Raw genomic sequence first — 17,921 nt, 5'->3', positions numbered from 1 at the left:
TGTGCAAGACATTTAAATTGCCGACGGCAAGTGCTAAGTAAAATTTTTTTTCGAGAGAGATGTTAAAGAAATCAGAAAAATTAGTGGTTTACAAGCTCAATCATAAAACCTATAATTACTATATATAAAACCTATACAAATAGCACACAAAACGGAACCAATAAATAAATATATATACCAATAAATACATATATATATCAATAAATAAATATATACCAATAAATATATGTATTTGAATAAATAAGTGAATACATATACAATAAATACATATATATATCAATAAATAAATATATACCAATAAATATATGTATTTGAATAAATAAGTGAAAATGAATAACTAAGAAACATAAAGCAAAGTACAGCATCAAAAGAAAAAAATGAATCCACACACAGTTAATACCCTATAAAGAAAACTTGAAGTAAGAAAAAAAAAAAAATTCAAAAAAAAAAAAAAAAAATAATAATTAACAAAAATAAAGCTAGAAAAAAATCAATTATGTGTTAAACTAAAAAAAAAAAAAAAGAAAAAAAGTTAAAGATCATGTTGTTCCTCCCTTCCCGCCAATATACCCCATTTCTACACTTAACAGCTGACCACGCAGAAAGGCCTTTCGTCGCGGGAGTAATAAAAACAAAACTGTAAGTGATTAACCCCAATGTGCCCTTGTCCCCAATAATTTGCAAAAAAAAAAAAAAAAAAAAAAAAAAAAAAAAAAAAATGAATAAAGAAAAAGTTTAAATTTATTGAAATAAAAAGAAAAATATGGAAAAATTTGAATAAAAAAAAAAAAAAAAAAAAAAAAAAAAAAAAAAAAAAAATTAATACAACAATGAATAAAGATTTGGATTTCTTGCGTTTTTCTAATTTTTATATATTATTATATTATTTCTGTGAATTGATTTGTTTTTTTGATGCAGCAAATATAAACATGAATGAAAAGAAAAAAATTTTTAATTACACTGAAAAATTTTTTTAAATTAAATAAAATTCAATAACTAAATAAATAATAAGTAGTACTATCATCAATAAAATTAATAATGCTAGAAAAAAAATTAATAATAAAAAAAAAAAAAATAATAATAATAATAAAATAAAAATACATATATATAAATAAATAAACAATTAAAAATTTTTTTTAATAAAATTTAACCACAACAAAATTTTATAAACAAATGTATATATAGAAATTTTTTTTAAATCAAAAATAGAATAAATCAATACGTATTAGACAAAGAGAAAAGAAGATAAAAGAATAACGTTTTAGAAAAATAAAACCAGCAGAAAAATAGTAATCGTATAGTTGTAAGAGAAGTAAAAATTTTTATTGAAATGGAAAAATAACTGTAGCAATGAAAATTTTATATATAAGTTTTGATTATTAGTTATAAGAACTTTGTTTTTTTTTGAGTCTGCGTACTCAACAATAAATTTGGAAAAAAAAAATGATATCTACAAGTTACGTTAGTTATTGAGAAGGAATCATGCGATTCTAAAAGTCCAGTAAGTTTGGTTATATAATGGGGTAGGAAGTCGTCTGATTTTTTTTATGGGGGTTTTTACAAATTTTTAAATTAAAAACCATGGTAGGGTTGGGTGGAGAAGCGGGTGCCAATCGTCACCTAAGGCCTCGCCTCTTCATATTTTTTTTCTGGTATAGGTACAACCTCTGTGTTCGTCTTCCCCCCTTCCCCTTCCCTTCGGTCATGTGGACCATCTTTAGGGATCTTAACAATTTAAAATTTGTGTTTGGGAGATTTGAGAGATAACAAAGAACCCCCCCCACACTCCCGAATGAGCTAAGGGACCAGGAGATCCCGCCCGTTATCTCTGAATCTATGGCAAGCAGTGTAGTAGCAGAATATATAGCACGCGTCGGCCTCTATACATATATGGACAACCCCGAATTTCATTACAAATTTTATGGCGCCCAACGTGGGGCACTGAGGAGCGTTGATCTTTAGCGATATTATGCGATCTTATGAGGTAGTGAGCGTAGTAGTCTTTAAAGATTATATGCTTTCAGTGTACCGACTCCAAAATGAGGCATACTAGACTCGAGTTTACTTTTAAATGAAGTTAGTAGCCGCATTTTATATTTGTGAATATCCGATACGCTAACGATAGTTAGTTAGATAGTTCGTTTATAGAGTGGTAAATTAAATGTAGTTGTATTGGAACTCTAGCATTTGACTGAGAGCGGATGCATTGCCGACAACGCATTTTCTTTACAAGCCCACTCCTTTAAACACAAACAAAACAATCGGAATTAAGATCAGTTTTCACAATAGCTCGTTTGTTTTCGATAACCTTTTATATCTTTATTGAAGTACATGTGACTTCAAGAATATAGGTCCGCTTCTGGAATCTTGTGTATTTAGCTAAGATTGGATACCCTGCCGATGATGGATACCCTATAATTTTGAAGATAATATGACAATAAATTTATAATCGGGTTTTCATTCCCGATAATAAAAGTTGGTAGATGTAGTACATTAATGTTGTAATTAGTACATTACTTTATTGATGAATATTGCTTCGCCAATTTGACATCGGATGTTAGATGCAATAGCCCAGTCTGTATTCCCTATGTGCTCATACCAGAACTTAAAAAAATATGGAATTGACTTCCTCCCCATTTATATTAACCAAAACAATTCATTATTAGCTTTGAATTATCAAACTTTCTTTTGTTACAAAAAATTTAGGATTTCTGTTTGTAGAACCGTTTTAAGATAATAATTGAAGCCACTATGCCTCTTGCTCGTAGTCCGCAACGTAATTCCGCATCTTCGGATGATGCTACGAAGAATTGCGACATCTGTGGTCAGATTTTGACAAATACACAGTCTTGCTATATCACGAATTGTAAACATATTTATCATAAGCGTTGCCTGGAAGAGTGGTTGAATGATCGCAACACTTGTCCTAATTGTGCAGCGGTGATAAATATACAAGATTTGAAGGTAGTTATCGGAAATTGTTCGCCTCAATCGAAGCAAGCAGATCCGTCAGTCCCAGGTCCAAGTTCTCGGGCAGTGACTCGAAACTTGGCCAAAGCATTAAAAGAAGTAGATAACCAGAGAGTCACAGCAGATCAGCGTGCGTTGGAGGTGAGTGAAGAGCCGTTAGTTGAGTTAGACAATAGTATTGGCACCAACCAGAATGAACATCCTCCTTCACGTGGAATGAACACTAGAAGACGAGGTCGTCCTTATCGTACAGGTACCAATCGGCGCGAAGATCACGCCCCAGTTGATTATTCTACAATTCAAAATATGATCGAGCAAACCGTAACTCGATTAATGTCTTCTTTGAATTTAAGCAATCGGTCTCCGCCTAATGCTTTACCGCGTCCGTCTGTCCAAATGTCATCGTCAAGTCAGACATCAGTCCATCCGAGTAAAGTCGCCCAAATTATACAAAAATGGAACATTCAGTTTGATGGTACTGAGGAGGGCTTAGGTGTAGACGAATTTATGTACAGGGTAAAAGTATTAGCTGAGGACACGTTAGATGGGGATCTGGAGGCTTTGTGCAAGCATATGCATATACTTTTCGCCGGAAGGGCAAGAAACTGGTACTGGAGATACCATAAGAAGGTGGAACGTATCATTTGGGCAGATTTTTGTTTTGCGCTACGTCAGCATTATCGATCCGAATTTGCAAGTAAAGAGCTAATACGCTCTCGAAAACAAAAAGTAGGTGAATCTTTCACAAATTTTTATGAGGGGATTGTGTCGCTTATCGACAAATCTTCAGTTCGAATCGACGAAGAAGAACTGATTGAAATCCTTAAAAACAATCTTCTTCCCGAAGCGCGTCACCAGCTGTTATATCAGCCGGTGCATTCCGTAGGTCAGCTTCGAAAATTGGTCCAGATGCACGAAAATTTAGTTGCTGAAACTAGTAGCCAAAGGGAAAGTAGTTCTCGTCTCAAGCAGCCCTTTCAGAGGCGACCAATTTATTCAGTTGCTGAGCTCGATGACGACAACGGGCAGATTGAGGGCATAGAAACTGAAATCGCTGCTGTCCAACAGTCAAATATACGCTGCTGGAACTGCGATACACCAGGACATGTGTGGGAAAATTGTTTAGCGGAGCGTCGCGTGTTTTGTTACGGGTGTGGTGCACTTAATGTGTATAAGCCACAATGTAAAACTTGTATCCAACGCTCGTCGGAAAACCGACAGAAGGGTGCGTCCAACAACAACAGGATGCCCCCTGTAAAGACCAATTGAGATCAGAAGAGGCGATCAACGCTGTCATCCCTGAAGCTCCTTCGCCCGAATCCAATTTAAAGTCTGTTCAAAATAAAAATATCAAGCCCCTGCACATGTTACCTTATCATGAACGCCTCAAAAACTATCTAGAAGTAAAACATAGGATATTTAATGAAAAAAGTCCTTTAAAAACTAGGAGTGCTTTGCGTTGCAAAGCTTACTATAAAAAGCTAAGAAAATATAGAAAGTTTCTAATTTCAGCAATAATTAATGATAAAAATGATTCGCGTTGTTATGCCAGCGTTAATTTTTTTCAGTTTACTGAGCTGGGTCTATTAGACACAGGCGCTAATGTTAGCTGTATTGGAGCCTCGCTAGCTTTAGGAAACTTCTCTAACTATTCGGAGTTTAAGTCACTTACATCCCAAGTGCAGACGGCAGATGGGAAAGCTCATAGCGTGGTTGGTGTACTGAACGCCCCAATTAATTACAAAGGAACTACGAAGACTCTTCGATTATATATTATTCCATCAATTAAGCAAAGATTAATTTTGGGTATAGATTTTTGGAAAGAATTCTCTCTAGCTCCTCACGTAATTAGCGCTATGCAGTCAACTTCGGAGGAGTTTGATAAAAATTCCACAGCTAGCACAGATTTAGTAGATAATTCATTCCCATTAACTGATTTAGAATTGCGACAATTAGAAGTCGTAAAATCTCTTTTCCCTAATTGTCAAGAAAAACTAGGCCGTACGCATTTGATTCAACATCATATTGATATTGGTGATGCACGACCAGTTAAACAGCGTTTTTATCCAGTCAGTCCGGCAGTTGAAACGCTATTGTATAAAGAAATCGACCGAATGTTAGCCCTTGATGTTATAGAACCATCGATTAGCGCCTGGAGTTCTCCCATGCGATTGGTAGTGAAACCGAATAAAATTCGGCTATGCTTAGATGCGCGTAAGCTAAATGAAGCAACCAAAAAGGATGCTTATCCTTTACCAGCGATAGAAGGTATATTTTCGCGTATGCCAAAAGCAAATTATATCACCAAGCTTGATCTAAAAGATGCTTTCTGGCAGATTGAATTGACCAAAGAGGCAAGGCCATTAACTGCATTTACCATACCTGGCCGACCTCTCTACCAATTCAAGGTAATGCCTTTTGGCTTGTGTAACGCTCCAGCAACCATGTGTCGTCTTATGGATGAATTAATACCCCCAGATCTACGCTATTGTGTATTCGGTTATTTAGATGATGTATGTGTAGTTTCAGAGAGTTTTTCAGCCCATTTAGCAGTGCTAGTACGCCTTGCCGAACAATTTCGCAAAGCAAATTTAACATTGAATATTGAGAAAAGTCAGTTTTGCGTTAAAAGCGTAAATTATTTAGGACATATCATAGGCAGTGGTGGTATCTGCACAGATCCTTCGAAGATTGATTGTATTAAAAATTGGCCATCACCAAAGAACCTTAAACAGGTTCGAGGATTCCTAGGTATTTGTGGGTGGTATCGAAGATTTATAAAAAATTACGCCGAACTCACATGCCCTATAACTGACACACTCTCAAAGAAAAAGAAGTTTTTATGGCCCGTAGAAGCACAAGAGGCTATGGACAGATTAAAGCTGATTCTTACTACAGCGCCAGTTTTACAGAATCCCGATTTTGAGAAAAAGTTCTATCTGCACTGCGATGCCAGTAATTATGGAATTGGAGCCGTGCTAGTTCAGTTATCCGCAGAAAATGACGAAATGCCGATTGCGTTTATGTCAAAGAAACTGAGCCGAGCACAGCGAAACTATAGTGTAACGGAACGAGAATGTTTAGCCGTAGTTTTAGCTATAGAGAAATTCAGGTGTTATTTAGAAATGCAGGAATTTGAGGTAGTTACAGACCACTCAAGTTTGATGTGGCTGATGCGTCAACAAAATGCATCCGGTAGACTTGCCCGATGGATTTTCCGCTTACAGCCATATAAATTTACTATTTCTCATAGAAAAGGCAAAGATCACATAGTTCCGGATGTCCTTTCAAGGATGTGTGAAGAAGAAGTTGCAGCGTTAGAAATTGGCCCGATTGTCGACTTGGACTCAGATGCTTTCTTTGACTCTGAGTATCAAGAGCTCAAGAAGAAATTTACTCTTGAGAAATCCAAATTCCCAGACATTAAGATATCTAGCCAGTTTATTTACATTCGAACAGAACATTCTAAATGTGTAGAAGACCAGAATGAGAGTTTGTGGAAGTTATGGGTTCCCGAACGACTTAGAACAGATGTGCTTAAACAAGCTCATGACAGTGCGATTTCATCACACTGTGGGATGCAGAAAACAATAGGAAAACTACGGAGAAATTTGTTTTGGCCAGGATTAGCTAACGATGTGCGTGCTTACATACGTAGTTGCGACACCTGCAAGGAAACTAAATCTCCAAATCAAATTCTAAGACCACCAATGGGTTTACAGTCTCCCACATGCAGACCATTTCAAAGACTTTATGTTGATATTCTAGGACCATATCCCAGAACTAAAAGTGGTAATATAGGCTTGTTGATTGTTCTAGACCATTTTAGCAAATTTCATTGGCTGTGTCCTTTGAAGAAGTTTACTTCATCTGTCATTCAGGAATTTTTGCTGAAGAATATATTTCACTGTTATGGAGTTCCAGAAGTCTTAGTGAGTGATAATGGTAAACAATTTCGTGCTAATGATTTCAATGCATTTCTGACAGAATTGGGAGTGAGACATGTGTATACCGCTCTATACTCACCACAGAGTAATGCGGCTGAACGTGTCAACCGCTCAATTCTATCTGCAGTTAGAGCATATCTAAAAGAAGATCAGACAGAATGGGATAAAAACATAACAGCTATTTCTTGCGCATTAAGGTCGTCACTTCATCAATCATTAGGTTGTTCGCCTTACAAAGCTCTCTTCGGATTAGAAATGATTACTCATGGAGCCGATTATCGTCTCTTGAAAAATTTGTCGCTTTTAGAAGAACCGCATCTGTCTGTTCAAAGAACTGACAAACTCGCTTTGTTGCGAAAAGATCTGCAAAAGAACATTCGTACTGCATATGAGCGCAATGCCGCACAGTACAATCTAAGGTCCAAACCAGTGTCCTTTAAGGAGGGTCAGGAGGTTTTCAGAAGAAACTTTAGTCTCAGTAAATTTTCACAAAATTTTAATGCGAAGTTAGCACCGCAATTTGTTAAATGCCGAATTAAAAAGAGGCTTGGCAATAGCTTCTATATTTTGGAAAATTTACAAGGCATAGAAGTGGGAACGTATCATGCGAAAGATATTCGTATCTGATTCCCGCTAATCTTCCAACTATCGTGTCAGATTATCGTGTATGTAATGGTCGTAGCAGAGTTATTGTACCTAAATAATTGCAGTGCATATCATTCGCGACAAATGTGTCGCCTGCACTGCAATGACCGCTGAGCGGCCCAAAAGCGAGCCTCGAGAGCGAGCTTTTGAGAGAAACTCTCAAAGCTTTGGGACTCAGCGGGCGAATTGCACCTATCTTCGCGTCTCACTTTCCAAGAAGAGGAAGAGAGGAGACTGGAATGTGGGACTATAAAAAGAGCCACATGGGTCAAATAGTTCTTTTCCGGCATCACGAGATCACCAAGTCAGTTTGGCTGTGCTTAAAACTTAAAGTAAAAAAAAAAAAAATAATTAATTTAACTAAACCAAATAATAAAAAAAAAAATTGACAAACTAAAAACTCCCGAAGCCAATAATTAAGAAAGTGAAAGCGATCGCGTTTGATTTTTGTTGGCACTTAATTGCATTGAATTTGCAGCGCGCAGCTGCCCGTCTAAAAATATATGTAAAACATATATAAATTTATTTATATATATACATATATATAGATATCAGGTACGTGAAAAAAAAGAGTGTTCAGGAAAACAAAAAAAAATCATGTAATTAAAAAAAAGATTTTCCATTTTTTCAGTGGACTTTTGTCCATTTTTTTTCCTTTATTAGATACCCTAACTTCGCGCCAGCAAGGGTCACCTTGAAGCGGAAGTTAGGGTACAAAAAGCCGGCAGAGCAGCATAACGCCGAAGCGACGGGGGAGAGGAAGGGCTGCATCAGGAAAAAAAAAAAAACGAAAAAAAACCAACAAAATAAAGAAACTTTAGTGCGTGAACAAAAAAACCATATGCATTTCTGAACACGTGAAAAAAAAATAACTAATGAAATAGAAATTTGGAAATAAAGTCGTATTTGCATGTGAAAGAAAAAAAAAACTGCGAAAGAAAAGAATTTGTGCAAGACATTTAAATTGCCGACGGCAAGTGCTAAGTAAAATTTTTTTTCGAGAGAGATGTTAAAGAAATCAGAAAAATTAGTGGTTTACAAGCTCAATCATAAAACCTATAATTACTATATATAAAACCTATACAAATAGCACACAAAACGGAACCAATAAATAAATATATATACCAATAAATACATATATATATCAATAAATAAATATATACCAATAAATATATGTATTTGAATAAATAAGTGAAAATGAATAACTAAGAAACATAAAGCAAAGTACAGCATCAAAAGAAAAAAATGAATCCACACACAGTTAATACCCTATAAAGAAAACTTGAAGTAAGAAAAAAAAAAAAATTCAAAAAAAAAAAAAAAATAATAATTAACAAAAATAAAGCTAGAAAAAAATCAATTATGTGTTAAACTAAAAAAAAAAAAAAAAGAAAAAAAGTTAAAGATCATGTTGTTCCTCCCTTCCCGCCAATATACCCCATTTCTACACTTAACAGCTGACCACGCAGAAAGGCCTTTCGTCGCGGGAGTAATAAAAACAAAACTGTAAGTGATTAACCCCAATGTGCCTATACAGGTAGTACATATGTATATATTCGTATACGTACATATATAGCGGCCCAACATGCGGAAATTATAATTTATTGCATAAAGTTGCGGATGCCGGCCGCGGCTGCGATGATTTTTACCTGGACCACTTTTTCCACGCCCACAGCAGCTCTTCAAATTTGGCTGTACTTAACATTAAAGTTTAATAAAAGGCAGGCACTTGGGGCTAGCGAGCGCGCGAAACCCGCAAATATTTTGCATATTTGCAACTGGCCGCGGAGAGTGTTTAGCTGCCTAAGAAAGCACATTATTTGGCTTAAATATTCATGGGCCGATGTGAAAATGAGCTCGGGCATGCAAAGTGTTTTCAATAATTGTGCCTGCCCTCCTGTATTTTATGATGCCCAGCGGATAGGGGGCAAAGATTTCTAAGAATTCAGCTGGGATTTTGTATCTTTACATATTTGGGTGATTTTGAGTTCAATTGTTAAAAAAAAAGGTTCTTGGGTCTTGTTTTTTTATTCATTTTACTGGTTTTTAATATTTATATAATGGTTTTAAGCTGTAGAAGTTAAGCAGATTATTAAAATTATTAATTGAATATTTGAGCTACAATTATGATCATTTTAGTACGTTTAAAAATCAGATACCAAATTCCTAATGTGAATGAACAGAATCAGAATAAATTTCCCTGATTAAATCCGTTTCTTAATATAAAAATACTAAAAGTTCGATTGATAAAAAATCTTTTGGATGTCAATAACATTTAATATGTTTAAAAGGAGGCTAAATCAATTTCATATTTTACTTACAGTCAATTTTAATTCTATATATACAACATTTTTGATACTTATGACATATAACCTGACATTCTCGTAAGGCAGATATTCTGTAACGACAGCTTCTCTTTTGAGCTCACTCAATACTTCGTGTGATGGGCTGACACAAATAAATTTCTGCAGAATTGAATGCATTTTCTGATCAATTTAATTGAAATCAACGGTAATTGGCAAGCACAAAAACATTGCAAACAAACGGAACTTCGAACAAAACACATATTTATTCTCAGGTCAATAATAACTCGCATATTTCATATATTGTTGTTTGGCAGAAACATAATAACAATTCCAAAAATATATAAACACACATATATATACACATACATTGTGACATATATTCACAGCTGCACGGCTTTTTCAATAAGAAAAAAAAAAAAGAAAAACACAGAAATAAAAGTCAGTTATAAAATATTATTTGACAAATGGCAGATTTCCCCTCAAACAGCAGGACAAATGTACAAACAATCGCCCGTTAAATGTGAGAAACACAAAAAGTTCGAATGAGTTTGAATTTATTCATGATCGACTGAACAATCAAAATCAATTGAAATAAAACAAAACAAAAAAAATGCCTGGATAAGCACATATGTACACCTATATATGGAGCACCGTATTTAATGCTCAATTTAATTACCATTGAATTTATTGAACACTTGAAAAGAAAAAAAAAACAAAAAACAAAAAACAGCTAAACACAACAGAGCAACAATTGAATATATAAATAGAGGACAAACAATTGTTAAGTGTTTGAAAACAGAAATAGAACAACAAAAGAAAACAAAAATTTTAAATTTTAAATACATAAAACGCAAATAGTATTTAAATAAATAAATCGATAGGTAAATAAATATTTGCTTTTCTAATGAAATGCAAATTAAATTAAATTAAAACCACTACAGTAAATAGAAGTTTACTTGCAAATATATTTATGTTAAAAATACTTATGCAATATTAAAGTAACATATTTATATCTGCACTTAAACCTCTTTTCAGTGCTTATACTATATCGGTTGTCATTAAATAATTTAAGCGACTTTTTTGCTTCGGCGACAGCTGAAAAAAGTTGGCAATAAAATAGTCCAGCTCTTCCTTCGTATGGAGTGGTGGCCACAGCGTAGAATAGGCAAAAAGCCTTGAAAGAATTGAGACAAAACATCAATCTAAAGCCTATTTGAGTATAGAACAAAGGACATATATTACCTTCTGGTGATAAACTGTTCGGATATTCTGGGCCTTTGTTCAATAAAGTTTTCCATTTCGCGACGCAGCTGTGCATTGTATTTCTTTTTCGCCTGCATGTAAACAAACTCACACTCCAGAGCACTGAGATGGAACCAGATTGAAATTACACAATTCGCACTGAAATTGAAATTAGCATTTGGCTTTACTAATCGACATTCTTGATCGTATAGCTGGGATGACGGCTAATGAACAAGTCATCCGAATACGACTTTTTCTTAGGCCTGCAGTCTTCACTGCCCGTTTCCTGATCCATTTCCAATGCTGAACATCTGTCACTCGCTACATCATTAATAGAGACTTTAGCTTGCTCCAAGTCTTTCTCCTTAGATCTGTTCATCCTGAGCTCGGCACTAAAGCGCCGCAGCGTCGTTCTCCTGCCGCGATAGCTATTTCGTTCTCTGGACAAATCCTTGGATAGCAATCGCAATGGCTGCAGGAATTCACTGCAATCATTTTGATCACAGCCAAAGTTATCAGAGCCATAGCACGGCACTTTCGGGCTCAAGACATTATTGACATTGGAACTATCGCTTGAAGACATATTTCGACGGTAAGGGCATTCAAAGTGGCGAAATTTAAGATATTTCAAATTTTGTTTTTGTATATAATTGTTAATTTATTTCAATTTGATCCAATTTTCAATTTCATTCTGTGTTTGCTTTTAGTTTCAACTAGTTTTTCAAAGAATATGTAACAATTGGTCATTTTGGGAAGATTTTCAGCTTCCAATATCGCTGTAATTGGATGTGTAAAACCGAAATAAGTATGTCAATGTTCATTGAGTTCCTCAGCTTTGAATTTACATTGTTCATCTGACTAAACACACAGGGACACTCAGGGACACTCCCTCCCAAAAAATTATCTAATCTGCAGAAATAACCGACATATACATACATACATACATATGGGTATATCACGTGCGGCTTCACTTGCTTCAACTTCAAACGAGGACTAAGAAGGTTGATTCTTCCCAGTTAAAAACGGTTAAGCAGATTCAAACCGAGATAGAGATACGAGTGGACGTAAGCACGCAATGTGAGTGAGTGATAAGGCAAGCACGCAAAGTACAATGAAATAGTACGGTAGACAGAATGTTACCCTGATCTAGAGCTGACGCTGAACTAAAAGCTGAGCTGAACGTTTATTTAATTGATACATAACTCTCTGTTCATTTGCATCGATTCAATTCAGATACTACTTAAGGTGGAAAAGCGGGCGACAGTTGTAGCTGTAAAAATTCACTAGACGCCGCGGCGTAGATAACAATTTCTTTTAATATAGAGGGTGGCCAAAAGCAAGCACAAATTTGGAAGAGACTAGGATGCAGGAATTTAAGAAGAGGAGGAGGACAGAAATGTAGGAAATTAAGAAGAGGAAGAAGAGTCCGCCACTTCAGCTTAAATTTATTACCACAGACCACACACAGAAGGATTTACATCACCTTTCAAAATAATGCGAACTAACTAGCGAATGCAACGAATGGGGGCAGTTAACCCAAATGTAGTCCAGCATAGCCTTCAACGTGATGAGCTAACTGACAGTGCGTAAAACAATTTGACCTACATCAGTCACAAAATAAATAAACAAATAATAAAAAATTCTTCCCATTATTACTTAAATTATTTTTTTTTCTCCTTTTTTATTAGCGTTGTTATAATATTTATTATTTTCATTGTTAAAAGTCCAATCAAGTACATAATTAACAGCATCGCACACACACCGGTTAAAAATAACAAAAACAATAAGTAATAACAACTGCAATTAAGGGGAATTATGTAATTGCAATAAAGGCGAAACCGAATCAAAAGCCAATGCACACATCATGAATAATATATGTGGGTAATCTAGATTAACAGTTGTTGCTTTTGCTTCATCTTAATAAATGCTTCTTTTCGTTTTCATTTGATTTTTGGCCAAAGGAAAATGTAACACAATTATGAGCCACGCACAAAAGCAGCCAAAGGAGTCTGAGTGTGCGTGTGTGTGTGCTGTAAAAACATTGCCACAAATGTTGTGCCTATTAAGGACGCATTTAACAACGCCAACGCAGCACGTGGGCCAGTGAAAGCAAACGACCACATTATTATTATAATTTTCGCATAGAGCAGATCGAGGAATGCCAGAGCAGAGTGTGGAGTGTGGAGAGTGGAGTGCGGGGCATTAATGAAGTGCTACATGTCTGTTCAATGGCTGTGGCAACAGCATTGCCAGCATTGGCTCTTTGCTCCGTCGCCAACGGACCTTGAACCTTCAATCGAACTCTAATTGCAGCTAATGAATTACACGCATTAGGTCAACGAGCCAGCCAAGTCGAGCTTGTATAATTGGGTGTGCAGAGTGCGCCTAAGTGCCAGCTATGCTAATAGCATCTGAGTGAAATATTAATGACCTTGGCGTATATTTTCAACACACACACAAGCTAAGCCGGGCTAACCAAAAATAAGCTACAGTTCGCTGTTAGAAAGCAGCCAGCCAGCCAGGTAAAACAAAAGTTTTGCTTTTAACAAACTTTAAATCCGCTCAAAACCCATGCGAGAGTCAGTTTCAATGAAAGTTTAATCAGGTTAAGAAACTACTCGTCAAATGTGAGCAGTCAGAGCAGACCCAACTCGATTATGTCGCATTTAATAAAAGAAGAGGTGAAAAGGAGAGAGAGAGAGGAGGTAGAGAGAAGGAAGCCGCTTATGGATAGCTCTCTACAGTTTGTCAGTGATTTTTATTTTTTATTTGAGAATTGAAGTAAATGAAAATCTCATGGACTTGAGTCAACAAAGTATCTACAAATGAAATTATGTTTTTGAATTATCTATGAGACAACAAGGTTGATTGAAATGTTAGTAAATTTATTCATTAGTCCTAATGAAATAGAAAAACATGATTTTAGTGCTTTACATAAATGAAAACACAGCAATAATTATACACTCTGAGTCAGTCAAAAGCTAGTCAAGCATGAGCAAGGTATTGACAACATCTCCTAAGGTCATCAAGTGGGCTGAGGAACATAATTGAAGATTCTACGACAAGGACAAGGCTTAGTCTCTTATTCAACAACATAATAATGTCTGTCAAAATACATCAAATAATTTAATAATACACTTCCATACAATTTATAAACATATGAATAATTTCTATACAAAAATCATTCTATTTGTTTTATTCACACTCGAATTAGAGGCTAAGCATATGACAACAAATTTAATTTGCCCAGAAATCTAACCGCATCTCTGGTAGGCAAATCCCAAATGTCAGTTAATTGTGATGAAAGCCACGGCCCAAATGTTTGACAATATCAACAAATTCATTTTATTACACGCGTCGTCCCAGCATTAATTATAGATTCCAGCACGTAGCGCGTATTAAGTTCATGCGGCCCGCAAATACCATCAAATGTGGTTAATTTGCCAAGCCAAAACAACAAACAGCTAGATAAATGGGGCGACATTTGTGTTTGAACTTGGATTTTGCTCTCGATTTGGCAGCCCAAAAGTCTACAGAGATTTGATGACAATACAGGGAATTGGGGATTGTCTTTGAAACACCTTCGACGAGTCCAATCGATATATTTGCTTCAATTTAAATTTGTCAGCGCACATTTTAATTTTCTCTGCTTCTTTACACATCTCAAATTATAATGCTAAAATATGCACCCCACGTTCACAATAGTAAATTTTCACATATGCTGAAAAAAACTCATTTTAAAAAAATCTGAAAAAAGAAAAACCATTATAAATAATTAAAAATTACGAATTAAAAATGAAGATTTAATATGTAAATGATATGTTAATGGTATATTAACAACCAGATGTTGGGTATTACGCTGATTAAGAGGCAGATTTTCATTTACACTGAAGCGCAAGGCTTAACAGGGATTATTTATTTTTATACTCGCTCATGAGTTTAAATGAATATATTGATTTGAGGCACTGTTGTTTGGTGTGTGTAGGCGCACTGCATTTCGTCACAATTGAAGCTAAAAATTTAGAATAGTGAGCTTTGTTTCCCATTTTGACAACTCTAACAGATACTGCAGGCCCCAACTTCAGGTTAACTAAAAATGATCTTTTCCTACATTATCATTAGTTGTCAATTCGCATCATCGCATTCCTCGCAACATGCATTGCAAAGTATACTCATTTATTCAAACTTTACGGTTAAGACCATCTGATATCATCTCACCAATTTTCCCAACTTGACCGGAAAGCCAAATGGATTCTGTGACAGCATTTTGTCATGGTCAGCATTTAATTTATTTGCGAACTACTAGCTAACAGCAGGTCACCTTGGAGCTCGCCTCCTGGCATTGAGTCTCTATTGCTTTACAAGCAATTAATTTCAACTATTGCAGCTATTACTCAAGTCCGAGTCAACATATTTTATTAAAATGAAGTCCCACAATCTCATCTCAAGCATATGTGATGCCTAGCAAAACTTCTTCACAAACTTTGACGGGTGAAGAGCCAGAAATGCAAATGACGAGCTCAACAACAGCAAAACTTCAGCATCAAATGTTAGGTGGCTTGTAAAATGTTAGGGTGTTTCACAAAATGCATACATCTACAAGAGAGCAGACGAATTTTTTATTAAATAAAATAAAAATAAAAATAAATAGCTTTTAAAAGGAATAATATATGGAGAAGATTGTTTGCCCTATATGCAGTTTCCAAAAAGGCGAAAACAATTTGCAATTTCCTTTTATTTTTGCATAGAAATTTTATTATTTATTAGCATAATATTCGAAATATTCGTTGCTAAATCTTAAGTAAAATAAATACATCGATATAATCAGTGATTTGCCCTGTAAGAAATTTTGTTTTAAATGCGGCAACATAGTAAGAAAATACATCAGTCTTAGAGCTATCTCATATAAGATTAATATAAAAATATATATATATAAATTATTTTATTAATTTAATTTATTGAACATAAAGTGAGATAATAAATGAAAACTTTGTGGAAAAATTTGTTTTATTTCCCTCTAATAAGAGTTTTCGTATATAAGAACCGCCTGAAAGCAAAAGTTTTCATCAGGTTAATTCAATTTCGAATCATAAGCAAATTTTGCGCAAATTAAATGCGTAAAGTTTTGCAATTGCAATAAATTCTCACAAATGTCCTTGTGTAAGCGTCTTTGATTGTCATTGTAATGTTTATGCAGTGAAGAGAAGATAGAGCTGCCGTCTTATTTTCGTGTCCTGTCGCTCTTGTTCCCATTCTCGTTACTCGCTCTCGTCTGGCTGCACTCCGTCATCAGGCAAGCGTAACATAAAGCCGATTTTTTCGGCTGGAAAATGCCGAGCGAGATAATAAATCTTGAGCTGGCGAAACAAATCACAGCAATTCCATTATGTACATTTAATGATGTTGAGCGACGGCAAAGCCCAACAAAAGCCCGCGTCCAAAATCCAAAATCCAAATCCATATCCAAAGCAACGAAGCAGTGACAATTACTTGCAGGCCGCGAGCAATTTGTATGGCTGCTGCAACACGGGGCCCAACTTGTTAGAAATAATCACAAGAAATGGCCATGCTGCACGAATACCTCTATATATCGTAATATATATGTATATATGTACTTATATATGTTTGTACAATTTACTTTATAAATCTGCAAAGAGAATTTACGCTTTGCCCAGCAGTTAAAGAAGTTGAATCCGTGCAATAGTTGCCGGAGTTCTTACTGTTGCACTTTGTATACACTGTTCGCACTGGGGCAGAGAGTATATTGGCTTTGCCTTTGGATGACTCTGAACTTCGGTTGAAAGCAATACACCTACACAAATGTGTATGATAGAGATCAGATATATCTGTATATGAGTATATAAAATGAATCTAAAATGTATCAAGAATTTTATATGAAATTTATTTTTAATTATATATTAAATTATTTTTATTTCCCGCTATGACTTTTAGATTAAAGAGATGCCTTCCTAACAATATATAAATATATCAGTATATAAAATCAATCTACTAAGTAATATTTATGAAAATGTCTATATAAATTATATTTAAATACATATACATATTAAAATAAAAATACATATTTTATATATAACATTTGAATTCTGAAATAATTAAAGAGTTAAAGTTTGTAGATAAATCTTATTTGCATTTATAACCTCGTTTACGCTTTAGCGTGATTTTGCATCCATGTGACTGTCATTCCGAAAATAATTTGAAGTTTTAAAAATGCGTTTCATCACTCTCTGATATTTTCTATATATACCAAAATCAAAGTTCTAACTGTCTCCTGCTTGACTTACACCATAAGCGGAAATGGAAATAGCTTACAGTGTATTGAGGCAGTTAGGTAAACTCTAATACCAAATTCTTACTTTGCTTCTTTTTTTTTTTAATTAGCAAAATTTTCTTTGTGCTGTTGTCTGTGTGGCAAAGTCTTCCATTAATTAGAGCGACAGCTTTGCAAATTGTTCCCTCAGCTCGCATATATTTCTGCAAAAGCATTTCTCCTTTGGCAATCCCAGCTCTCGCATGGGGGCATATGGCTAAAGTCGTACGGGCAATAAACTTTCGCCACCTGCCCGATATCATCAGCACGTCTGTGGTTTATATATATATATATGTATATGTATGTATTTATATATAGAGAGATGACAGGTTTTTTATATTTTCTCTTTTTAGCATAAATCTGTCATGAATATAATACACAAGCAGGTTGGTGTGAGTGGCGGCGCAGCATAGTTCTAGCCTGTGGCACAAAATTCTCAAAGAAACTGCATATTAGCTTTGTCTGTATGTGTGTGTGTGTGTG

At 35.0% G+C, this 17,921-nt stretch overlaps 1 protein-coding gene and 1 long non-coding RNA gene across 3 annotated transcripts; one reads left to right on the top strand and one right to left on the bottom strand.

Moving 5' to 3' along the window:
- The first annotated feature begins 1,100 nt into the window (after positions 1–1,100).
- Positions 1,101–8,399, top strand: LOC149270689 (uncharacterized). 2 transcript variants are annotated; one of them, XR_016268581.1, is made up of 2 exons: positions 1,101–8,117; positions 8,194–8,399. It is a non-coding gene; the product is annotated as an uncharacterized LOC149270689 (long non-coding RNA). The 2 variants fall into 2 exon arrangements; XR_016268582.1 differs by having other exon boundaries at positions 8,177–8,399.
- Positions 8,400–10,813: 2,414 nt separating this feature from the next.
- Positions 10,814–11,937, bottom strand: LOC108610402 (uncharacterized). Its single transcript, XM_018002526.2, has 3 exons — positions 11,299–11,937; positions 11,111–11,233; positions 10,814–11,042 (listed from the first exon to the last, which is right to left on the bottom strand). The coding sequence occupies exons 1-3, from the start codon at positions 11,691–11,693 to the stop codon at positions 10,907–10,909; spliced, it is 654 nt and encodes a 217-aa protein (XP_017858015.1). The 5' UTR covers positions 11,694–11,937; the 3' UTR covers positions 10,814–10,906.
- Between the last annotated feature and the right edge of the window lie 5,984 nt (positions 11,938–17,921).

The sequence above is a fragment of the Drosophila arizonae genome, chromosome 2 (genome assembly GCF_054131065.1).
Source record: "Drosophila arizonae isolate 15081-1271.41 chromosome 2, UAZ_ARI_1.0, whole genome shotgun sequence".
Lineage (NCBI taxonomy): Eukaryota > Metazoa > Arthropoda > Insecta > Diptera > Drosophilidae > Drosophila > Drosophila arizonae.
This window is presented reverse-complemented; position numbering and strand designations above follow the sequence as displayed.